The sequence below is a fragment of the Ailuropoda melanoleuca genome, chromosome 3 (assembly GCF_002007445.2).
Source record: "Ailuropoda melanoleuca isolate Jingjing chromosome 3, ASM200744v2, whole genome shotgun sequence".
NCBI lineage: Eukaryota > Metazoa > Chordata > Mammalia > Carnivora > Ursidae > Ailuropoda > Ailuropoda melanoleuca.
The window spans coordinates 44,498,556-44,510,971 of record NC_048220.1 but is presented as its reverse complement, the minus strand read 5'-3'; the positions used below and the strand labels follow the sequence as shown (position 1 = coordinate 44,510,971).

Below are 12,416 nucleotides of genomic sequence, written 5' to 3'. Positions count from 1 at the left end.
CATGGACTGTTCCCTCTTTCTGGTACATTCTTAACTCAGATATCTACATGGCTAACTTCTGAAGTCTTTGTTCATGTCACTTTCTTAGTGAGGCCTACTCTCAATGCTTGTATTAGCCAGTCTTCAAAGATGACTCATTTTATCCTTAACGTATGCAGAACCTGAATTTTATCATGAGTGACTTTTTTTTTCCCCTAAAGATTTTATTTATTTATTTGACAGAGATAGAGACAGCCAGCGAGAGAGGGCACACAAGCAGGGGGAGTGGGAGAGGAAGAAGCAGGCTCACAGCGGAGGAGCCTGATGTGGGGCTCGATCCCATAACGCCGAGATCACGCCCTGAGCTGAAGGCAGACACTTAACCGCTGTGCCACCCAGGCGCCCCTATCATAAGTGACTTAATTCTCTAACAATTCCAAGTATCTTCCCCTTTTTCATTCTCACTTGAATCTAACAGTGTTCGTTCTTTGCAACAGACCATTTTTATAAGACTTTGTTGCTCAAACTTAATAAAATGAAAACACTAGATTAGATATTACAAAATGTGGCTTTCCTCTTTGTACTACTATTGCTTAATTACAGAAGAACTCTTTTCTTTACTGATGGGAAAGAGAATATACTTCCTGACATTTAGGAGCTGCCCTGGTCATGGCTAGCTACTTGGCATTCAAAGGGACATCTTGGTATTCTCTTGTTGAACTACATGATTTCAAAGAGTATCAACATCAGACCAGGCCATTCTTTGACCATGAAATATCAAAACAAAAGCAAATACATACAGTTAACCTTTAAACAACATGGGTTTGAATGGTGCAAGTCCACTTAACCATGAATTTTTTTTTTACAGTACTGTAAATGTATTTTATGACTACAGTAATCTAGCTTACTTTACTTACTTTGTCTAGCTTACTTTATTGTAAGAATATAATATATAATACATACAACATACTACAACATATGTTGTATGTTATTTATATAATATATATATGTTGGGGTAAGAGTTCTAGTCAACAGTAGGCTGTGAGTATAGTTAAGATGGTGGGGGAGGGGGAGTTAAAAGTTACACACAAACTTTCAACAGTGTAGGGGGTGACGCTCCTAACCACCACATCATTCAAGGGTCAACTATAATCATGTCTGAACAAATGTGAACATTGTCCAAAATACAAAATACCAAACAACCCCTTCTCCTAACTATTGAATGACTGCTGTTTCTCTGTCTATTACAACTTTAGACTTATTCTAATCTACCCTCGCTACAGATAAAATTAAAATTAAAATTCCCAACCATAGGGGTCCCTGGGTGGCTGAGTCGGTTGAGTGTCCAACTCTTGATTTCAGCTGAGGTTGTGATCTCATGGGACCTCACGGGCTCTGAAATAAGCAGGGAGTCTGCTTGAAGACTATTTCCCTCTACCACTCCCTTTACTCCCACTCTCTCTCTCTAAATAAATCTTAAAAAAAAAAAAAAAAAAATTCCCAATCATAGAACTACCCCTACTTCTTGACACCATCCAGAGCAAAACCTCATATTCTTAAACCCTCCCCCATATCACCAAATGTTATAAGAAGTCTTTTTTTTTTTTTTTAACCCTTTAGTATGGGTTTTTGTTCACTGCATCAAGTAATAAACCCGAACTGTTCAACCACAGGTGAGTTCCTGGTGATCTCTGCTGGGAGGGCATCAATACTTGTTATATTAATTACAGAATATAAGTTAATACTGGTTCCTTGCTGTTTCTGCACTTGAAAGGCTATGGTAATAAACAGTACAGAATATAACAGTGAGTTCCAGTCAAAACAGTCTAAACCAGGAATTGCAAACTCATAAATAACTACACTGGCCAAGGGGTAACAGATGTATGATTTGACCAGGTGTAACACTAGAGATAAGGCCTATGGTAAGGTATAGTGAGTGAACACCCCAGTTACAGTCTACATTATTAACATAGCTGGCAGTGACCAGTGATCACTGGTCTAAATATTTTTAAGTTTTACGTTAGTTTAACACATGGTTTTTCTTCTTTCATGATCTTGAACAAACTGATTTATTGAAAGAGCTCAACTTAACTATTAAGCACATTAGCAATTTCAGAAATCTGAAAACACACGAGAAAAATACAGTGACTAATTTTCCTCATAATCAATTTAACTTCTTTGAGCTTAAACTGAAGAGCCTTTTCTAGCAGTTGGTCCCTAATCATCAGATCTTCTCAGGTTCAATGAACTGCTTTCTGTTTTCACCACAAACTTTCAATTCATTCTTCCAGGGCTTTTTGACTCAATTAAAAAGAAAGGCCTTATTTAACCTCTCTAGCATTCCCCTATCAGAACTATCTGAGCTATTCTTGCTGGTTTCTCTGCCTTATAATTTCCTGGCTTTCTATTTTCTGTGCTCAGACAGATGAATTAACAACTAGGTTAGTCTTCATTTCTTTTATCTCCCTTTCCCTACCAGCTTTCCCAATCAACACCTAGCAGAATGTTTTAATCATCATCCTCATTAGTCTTCTCAAGAAGGATAGGCATTTGAACACAAGAAATGATTATTTCTCAAACACTAGTTGCTTTTTGCAATGACTTGGGACAGCAGCGTGGTGACTTTTTATTTCTTTAAAAAACTAACAATAAAGCAAAACTTTAGCCACAAAAGGAAGAGCAAATTAAACTAATTTACATTTCAGAGCAGGTACATTTAGATATGAGTTTAAGACAAAAAGAAAAAAAACCAAGCAAACAAAAAAAAAGGCAAGGGACTGATAGATAAAAAGCATAAAAGAAATAGAAGAAAAAATAGATAAACCAATTTAATTTTTAGTGAAAATACATTTTAAGGTTTCACTGACAGCAATCACTAATGTCATTCTCTTTCTGGGCAGAATACTTGAGTGCTTATCTTAAATCTTCTCACCATGTACAAATTATTTCCAACTCCTCAAAAACACAGGCTTAATGCAATCACATAAAACAGGTTTTCGATATAATCAACAAAAAAACTGCTGAAACTAGAATAAAAAAAGAGAAACAACCAATAGGTTGTCATAATTAAAACACACTATTCTTTAAGAAGTTGCATGGAAGTGTAAGATATTAAGGATGGTGCTGCACCATAATTGCATCATCCTCAATTCATAGCAATAAATCCAGAGTTAATGTATTTTTCAGGAGATCCATGCAAGCATGTTCATTACTGAGCCAAGTATTATTTTCATACCATGAATAGTGGTAGCAGTTTGCCAGCCTTTCCCAGGTGCATACAATTGTATTAGCAATATTCAAGGTTATTTCAGATCTCTTCCCTTATACTTTAACATTTTCCATTTTAAAAAAATCAAAAAAGTAGAAAACACTCCTTTGGGATGGAATATTAAACTTGATGACCTCTAATATCACAATTTCATACTTCTGTAATACTATGGAGTTGACTTAACTATCAGCACATGGGAGAGCTACAATGACAGTGGATTAAGTTCTTTGAAATTTATCAATACTTGTCACTCTAAAAAAGCACCAAGGATTGAAACTCATTTCAAACTGCCCTTAAAGAGAAGTTTCAAAGAAGAAATCTTTTTAACCTAAATAAAATCATGAGGGGAAAAGTCACACAAATTAAAAATCAATTGACCTGACTCTTCAAAATGGCAATGTCATGAAACACACAAAAAGATGGGCAAACTGTTCCTGATTTTAAAAGATTGAAAAGACATCATTGAATGCTATGTGATCTTTAACTGGGGGACGGAGGGGAAATAGCTAAAAAGGGCGTTTTTAAGCAACAGGGAAAATGTGATGTCAAATTTCTTGAAGGTGATAATGATATTGTGGTTATGTGTAAAGATATCCTTGTTCTTGGGACATGCTTCTTCCAATACTTAACGTTCATGTCTGCAACTTAAAATTTTAAATAGGTTTACCAAAGAGAAATTTTATATAAGCAACAACATATCTTTTCCCTGAACATATTTAAATTCATATATATTTTTAAAAGAGAAAAAAAGCAAACATGGCAAAATGCTAAAAGTGAGTGAATCCATGAGTGTTCTGTCAATTTTTATGTAAGCTTTTTATTAGGCTATGAAATTTTTGAAATAAATTGGAAGAAAACAGGATATAAATGAATCTAATCTAAATAGTAATTAAATTCTAAATTTATTTTAAAAAAACACAAATTTTTCATGTCACAGGAAAAAAAAATTCTTTTAAGTAGGTTCCACACTCAACATGGGGCATGAACTCACAACCCTGAGATCAAGACCTGAGACCAAGCCCTGAGATCAAGGTTCGAATGACTGAGCAACCCAGGTGCCTCCAAATAATAGAAAATTTTTAACCTGAAAATTAAATGTTTCAACAGAAGTTTAAAAAATTACAAGTTTTAAACTAAAATTTATTGGCTATTGACAACTAACACCCAGTACAGCACTAACCACTATAACCTTCCCTGAACCTAGAATGAATTGTGAACACATTACACCTCCTTAAAAAGGATTTAATCCTTAAAACAGAAGTATTAAATTGATGACCTTTTTACAAAATATACAATTATTTGATATTGATTGCCCACAACTAAAATAATTAGGGTTTAGTAAATGAAGGCATGCAATAAACACATATATTTATTTTATTTATTTAGAGTAATTTTTTTTATAGAAATGGGTAAGCACAGTTGTAAATTCATTAAATGTTAATTACTAATTGTGAAAAGAGGGTGATTATCTTAATCAGTCCTAAAGTGGTTTTCATAGCAAGTCCTAAAATGTAGAACTGATATGATAGATAGATCACTCCTGTATATTCATATCATCACGACAAAAAACAACTATGCAACCAAAAGCTATGGAATATGATTGCTAGCCATTTACTGGTGCTACTGCACTAACTTTTTGGGACTTGTTTATAAAATTTTTTCCAAATGTTATAAAGAATTATTTGAATATAACAGTATTTAGTGTTTGTTGAAGTCTTATCTCTTGGCAGACCATTTAGTATTTACTCTCTTGTGATTTTTTTTTTGTAATTATGTAAGAAATACATGTTCATTCTAATTTTCAAGTCTCTACCTCTCTCTCTATCGGACCAGGTAAGCACTTAACATTTTAGAATATACCACACTGTCTTCAGTGTATATCAAACTAAACTAGATTATATGCAGCAAGAGAACACTGACCATGTCCTTTTATTTCTCATCATTAACTGTAATCCTAGATCCTAATACAGTACCCGGCAAAAGGTGGTCTTTCAATAAATATTCAATGATGTTCAGTATTTATAATGTTGCACAACTTTTTTTTAAACATTTACCACTATAACGTAAATATTTCATGCCAGTATTGATGAAGCTACATTTAACTTTCCTTTATGGCTATATACAAATAGCATAATCAACAGTGGACACTACAGTTGTTAATAGTTTCTCATCATTACAAACAATAGGACAATGAATATATATAAATATATAAACTTAAGGATACATAAGTATATACATGCATGTATCCACAGCATTTTAATTAAAAGGTCATTTAAAAGTTTTTGCATTTATCTCCACATTGCTTTAAACCATCGTATGTATAAGTTTTATATATATGAAAGTTAATATGATAACAGTTTTTAATTTTGTATTTTTGTTTGTTAACACACAATAGAAATCATAACAAAATTACATATTCCTAAGCACAGAAAGCCAGGGGAAAAAATCTTACCATTCTTGCTGACATCCAGTTCCCTGAGATTAATGAGATTTGCAATAGATGCTGGTAATGTCGTTAAATCATTGTCTGGCAAACTCAGTTTGTGTAGAGACTGACAGTTAAAAAGTTGCTATTGAAACAAGAGAAGAAAGGATTTTGATTATTTAAGTTTCCCTAAATATTTCATTTATTAACCTTTACACAAATAAATATTATTAGTGTGGTTAAACTGAATGAATTATACTCACATAAATACCAGGAAAGATCTCTTATTGTTTCATGCTATTATGGATCTTATTGTTCCATGCTATTATGGATCTGAACACAATTGAACTACTTAATCATTTACATCCTCATAATTCTGCCCCAAGCAAAATGCACTCAGTAAGAATAACTATACGTTGTATTCTTTGTTAAAGTAGTGAAAAATAAGTGGCTATTAAATATGGCAAACTTTGGAACTTGTATTTCAAGCACCCTTATTCCAAAATGAAAATTTACATAAATTAAACCCAAATACGTACAATTGATTTAGAAGGACTCAAAATATTTAATTCTGATTTGGGAGGACAAAAAAAAAATAAAGGAACAAATACATTCCTATGCTAAAATCACAATAACAAAATGTATTTAAAATAAAATATATTTAACCAAAAGTGTCGGTAAATGGGTCACTTCTACATTCCACACCAAAAAACTGTATGGAGCTAAGAGAATTTTTAGGGCAATGAAAATACTCTGTATGATACCAAGTCACGGATATATTTCATTATACATTTGTCCAGACTCATATAATGTACGACACCAAGCGTGAACCATACTATAAACTATGTACTTTGGGTGATGATTATTTTTCAACATAGGTTCATCAATTTCAATGTAAGTACCACTCTGACAGAGATGTTGACAATGGTGGAAGCTATGCATGTGTGGGGATAGTGTAGGTATATGAGAAATCTCAATTTTGCTATGAATCTGAAACTATTTCTAAAAAGTAAAGTGTTTAGAAAGCCAAACAAAAAAACTGTTTATCAGGATGACTCTGAATAAGCTCTTTTTAAGAAGAGCATTCTTCCAAAAACTGAAAGAAGTGTAAGTGATTCAGTTATCTGCACTATCACAGCAAACCTCTCTCTTTTCTACTCAATCACCAGGCTGAGACCCTACTAGTGCTTATTACAGAAAGGGACTAATCTTAGACTTCCAAGTTCTCCAGAACAACCTAAGTAAGATAAAATTACTTTCTAAAGAACAATATATAAGGAAACAGTAAATTACAAAGCACCTTACTACAAGCTAGGGAAGTAATTCATAAGTATGCAACTCACAATCTTTAATATTTTACCCACAGCCATATACAGATTTCTTTATAAGACAACCCTGGATGGCACTGGCTTTCCAAATGTTTTTACTACTAGCCACCAAAGGAAAAGTCTTTTTCAAAGCACTGCCACCCAGTATGTATACACACAGACACAGAAACTTAACACATATATTTCATGCAGCAATGGACATATGCAACACATTGTACTTTCCGTTCTGTTTCAGTTAGGATTGCCAGATGAAATACAGGATGCCTGATTAAATTTGGATTTCAGATAAAAAATGAATAATTTTTAAAAAATATTTATTTATATGACAAAGAGACCACAAGCAGGAGGAGCGGGAGAGGGAGAAGCAGGCTCCCCACTGAGCAGGGGGGGAGGCTTGATCCCAGGATTCTGGGATCATCACCTGAGCTGTAGGCAGGTGCTTAACCAACTGAGCCACCCAGGTGCCCCAATAATGAGTAATTTTTACTAGAAGTATGTCCTATTTACTGCATAAAACACACTTATACTAAAAAAATATTCATTATTCATCTAAAAATTATAATTTAACTGGATGTTCTCTATTTTTATTTTCTAAATCCACCAGGGCAAATAATAGTTCATTTTTTGGAAATGCCACACATATTTATGAGCCACGAACACATCTCCATCCAGTTTTGATAAACACTACTGTATGAGTAGTAAAACATTCTAACAAATTACAACTACTGCACAAACTGAGGGTTGCTGGAGGGGAGGTGGGTGACGGGTATTAAGGAGGCTAAGTGGGTGACGGGCATTAAGGAGGGAACTTCTCATGTTGAGCACTGGATGTTAAACGTAAGTGATGAATCACTAAATTCTACTCCTGAAACCAGTAGTACACTAGATGTATTACATGAAACCAGTATTACACTAGATGTTAACTAACAAGAATTTAAATAAAAATTTGGGAGAAAAAAAAAAAGGTACTGCAGCTTTTCCATAATAAACAAGAAAATGAACTGAGAATGAAGAAGGATTTTTAAGGGAAAAAAAAGTAGCCACTGAAAAATTTTAGCAAAGGGACTGATAATGTGAGGATATTTCATGGCAACAAAACAACTTTCCTCCTTCTAGTTGTTCTTAGATTTCAGAAATGTTAGATCCTCCAAAACCTTTCCAAACCAACTGAAATGGAGCAAACAGAATACTACCTCTAAAAACCTGCTTAATAACAAAATTATTAGGTGACAACCAAAAGGACAATTTATCCTTCTCAATTACAATAATGTAGACCAATGTCTTATGAAAACTAGAAAAAGAAAACATGAATTTCAATTTTTGTCTAGCTAAATCTATTATTGGCTGCAGAAATCATGTAGTCTTACCAAACATAGGGGCTATAAAAAATGGACATTAAATATAAAATTTTAACTTACTTGCTCACTCAAGCAATTAACTTGAAGAAACAAAGATTAAAATTCTATTTTAAAAAATTTTGGGGGTGCCTGGTAGTGCAGCTGGTTAAGCATCTGACTCTCTTGGTTTTGGCTCAGGTCGGGATATCAGGGTTGTGAGATCGAGCCCTCTGTAGGGCTCCACGCTCAGCACAGACAGTACCTGAGATTCTTTCTCGCTCTCCCTCTGCCCCTCTTCTGCTCACACGCTCTCTCACTCAAATAAATAAATCTTTAAAAAAATTTTTTTTGATTCTGTTGTACTCCACAAGATAAAATTAAACCAAGGGGAAAAAAAAAGCAAACAATGGATACACAAATATATTGGCAGCATTACGGCAACAGTGGGGATATCAAATTTCTTGCATAAAAATAACCAAAGACAATTCTTAAAAGACAGTATTAACATACCTTTGGAAGCTCTTCAATCTGATTAGCATCTAAATAGAGCTCCTCCAAAGTTTTCTCAAAAGTAAAAATCTCTTTGGGAACCTGTTCCAAACTGCAATGAGAATAATCAAGAGTAGTGACAGTCTCCTCTTCCCCTCGTAGACAACGACATGGTACCAACCGCACAAACAAACTTCGTTTTGTAGTCATTTTTAGACACTGCAATATTCAAATAAAAATAAACTTAGTTAAAACATACATATTATAACCAAAAATTTTTCAAAATAAAAATAATTAAAATTCCTTTATCACAATCTATATATCAAAGATAAGTACCTCCTTCTTTATACTCATCCAATGGAATACATTTAAACATTTACTGTCAAAATTTATATAAATTTATATATACTGAATTTCAAATGAAACTCAAGTACTTCTGTACTTTAAAAAATGATGTTAAATACCTATTTATATGCTTCTATAAGAATCATGCTTTATGAGTCTTGCTTATTCTAAACTAGAAAAACCCTAATGCAACAAAGACATTTCTTTAATTTCTGGGTAAGAGCTATTTTTTAATTAAGAATTTGGGGGCACCTGGGTTGCTCAGTTGGTTAAGCATCTGCCTTTGGCTCAGGTCATGATCCCAGGGTGCTGGGATAGAGCCCCATGTTGGGCTCCCTACTCAGCAGGGAATCTGCTTGTCCCTCTCCTTCTGCTCCCCCTTTTCATATTCTCTCTCTCTCTCTCAAAAATAAATAAATTTTTATATACATATTAAAAAAAGAATTTAACTATACCCAGTTTTGAGTAGGAAGTAGAATCGCAAAGATACTTTCAGGTCTCCCTTAATGAGCCATCAGAATCATCACCCCTTTAACTTTCCAAGGCTCTTCCACATCAAAATTCCAATACATGCCAAGGGTACTTTGTTTCAATTAAATATTGGTCTTTTAATTTTTCTGAAGAGCTTATAGGTCCTATATTTGTGTAAGGTTACACATTAGAGAATAAACTTGCTTCAATAAAGTATATACAGACTTCACTGTTTCAAACTAAACGGGAAAAAGGTTTAATTCTGAATTAGTGAAAATTCTCCAGGCTAATTTTAACCTATCCATAGGTTAATTCCAACTAGTCTAAGATTATATTACCAAAGAAAAGCCTACTTCAATAAATAAGAATGACTGCTAATCAGTTAACAACTCTTTGTAAAATATAAATCCTTGCCTTAATCACAAGACAATTAGAGTAACAATACTTCTAACCAGGACCAAGACTATGTTGAAGCCAGTGAGGGAAACTGCCTCAAGCACAAAATAGAAGGAAGCACCAAAAAACTCAGTAATCAAATTAAATATTTTAATGCATTATTTTTAAAATTAAAATCACTGAAAAATAATCTGTTTATGAACAAAATGACTAATTCTTAAATAAAGACAGGATTGGTATTACCAATTTTTTTCTTTTGCCTCAGGCTTCAATATGGCTCTGCAAGGCACTGCTACCAACTTCTATTTCAAATTATATGATATTCTTAAGGTGTTTGACAGCTAAGTATTTCCCTTGCAATCTTTTTAAAAATAGGACTATTCTTAGTCAATCAGCATGTGCCAGGCGCTGTGCTAAGTTTTTTAGATAAAATACATGTATATTCTCATTTCATCCTCGTATATCTAAGACATGTACTATTATCCCTATTTTTCCATAAAGAAACTGATTCTGTGCTCTTACTGCATTATACTACTTCTCAATACATAATGATATACTTGAACTCAGGTTCTCAAAATGATCAAAATATCAATAGGCCTTTACTAGGCACTTCTTTAGGGTTTACAAAATTAAAATACTGATGTGGTTCAGACCGTACTACTCCAAAGTATGGTACCTTCACATACTGAATACTTTCAACTGAAGGAATGTGAGAAAACAGCAGAAGCAGGAAGGTCATGCTGGCCTCCCCTTTTACTTCTCCACTGAAATAGGTCATAAAATCCTCATGTGAGATGTGCCTTCCTTATACCTGGAGGAAAGAGCACCCCAATCTCTCAAGAATGGAGAAGAATCCTAATAAATGGGCTTTACTAAACTTCCCCCAGTTTACTACACTTAACTCATACTCTGACCTATCGTATCTGTACAAGTCTACACTCTTCATCAAATCTAGCATAAATATGCTAAGTTTTAATGGTTTCTTTACATCCTTACCCCTCATAAAGGCTCCTGTGCCTCTTAAAACTTGTCTGAAATAAATTTGCATGCTTTCTCCTGTTAAACTGTTTTTGTCACATTAATTTTCAGACCCAGCCAAAGACCCTAAAAAGGTCAAGGAAAAATCTTTCCTTCCCTACACTACGACGTCAAACATAAAAGTTTCTACATAAAATCTTTGTCTTACGGGAATATAACACACAACATGGTGATTACAGTTAATAGTAATAATATTGTACTGCATATTTGAAAATTGCTAAAAGAGGAGATCTTAAAAGTTCTCATTCCAAGAAAAACAATTTGAAACTATATACGGTGATGGATGTTAATTAGATTTATTGTTGTGGACACTTAGCAATACATACATATACTGAATCACCATTATGCTGTACTCCTGAACTAATATAATATGTATGTCCATTGTACTTCAACAAAAACAAAAAAACTCTGTCAACAAAGAAATATCCAAAAAAGTTTACTGAATGTTAATTAGTAATCCTTATTTGTATGTAAGTGTGTTTTACTCATAAGAATACACAGTTTTGTTGATCTAATAAGAATTTCATTGCTAAGGGGGAATTTAGCTTATCCGTGTGTGTCTGAGATCCCCAAAATAAAAGATTCCAAAAATGAATATGAAATTTCTTGCTCAAGAGATTTTAAGATTTCAACGTCAAGAGATTCTAAGATTTCAACTGATAATGGGTTAAGAGGACACTTAAAAACATCCAATATGGTAGCCACTAGACATGTGGCCATTTTAATTTAACCACTTTCAACTTAAAATTCAATTTAGATCAAATAAAATTAAACATCTAGTTTCTCACTCTAAGCCCATTTTAAAAGCTCAACAGCACCATGTGTGCTAGTGGCTACAATACTCAGTAAGAGAAGACAGAGAACATTTCTATCGGTACAGAAAGTTCTGTGGGACAGTGTTGGTTCGATGTCTGAAAATATTCTGGTTCATCAAATTATAAACATTGTATGCTTATATTTATATGACAGTACCCAAGAACTTGAAAGATATGGCCTAAAAATTCCTGAATCAAAATGGATTTGGGAGTATAATTGCTAGCTGAGAATAAAGGGCATGGAATGTTTACTACCAAATATATGTAATTTAGAAGAGTGGATTCGTTTTAGACCTTATCATCTGTGCGGCACACTTGAAGCATAAGGCAATTTACAAGACAGTAATTGTTAATGAAGCTAAGATAACCTCCAAGGTTTTTTTGTAGTGCTAACCATAAACACATCATGTTGCAAACAGACAGATGGTCAGAAATTGTAAAACTTCTCAGAAGAGACAATGAATTCAGAAAACGAAATTAGATACTCTAGGAAACAGTTTACATCTTACGTAAAAATTTCCTGTT

The 12,416-nt window shown here is 33.5% G+C and overlaps 1 protein-coding gene across 10 annotated transcripts in view; it reads right to left on the bottom strand.

The window, feature by feature from the left end:
• Nucleotides 1–12,416, bottom strand: part of ERBIN (erbb2 interacting protein) — a 124,364-nt gene that overhangs the window by 69,518 nt on the left and 42,430 nt on the right. For all 10 annotated transcript variants that reach the window (XM_019799719.2, XM_011225079.3, XM_011225080.3 and 7 more), the window contains 2 exons: nucleotides 8,848–9,045; nucleotides 5,700–5,817 (listed from right to left, as the gene is read on the bottom strand). In XM_019799719.2, coding sequence (XP_019655278.1) covers nucleotides 5,700–5,817; nucleotides 8,848–9,036 — 307 coding nt within the window. In that variant the 5' untranslated portion in view covers nucleotides 9,037–9,045. The remainder of the gene's footprint in view (nucleotides 1–5,699; nucleotides 5,818–8,847; nucleotides 9,046–12,416) is intronic.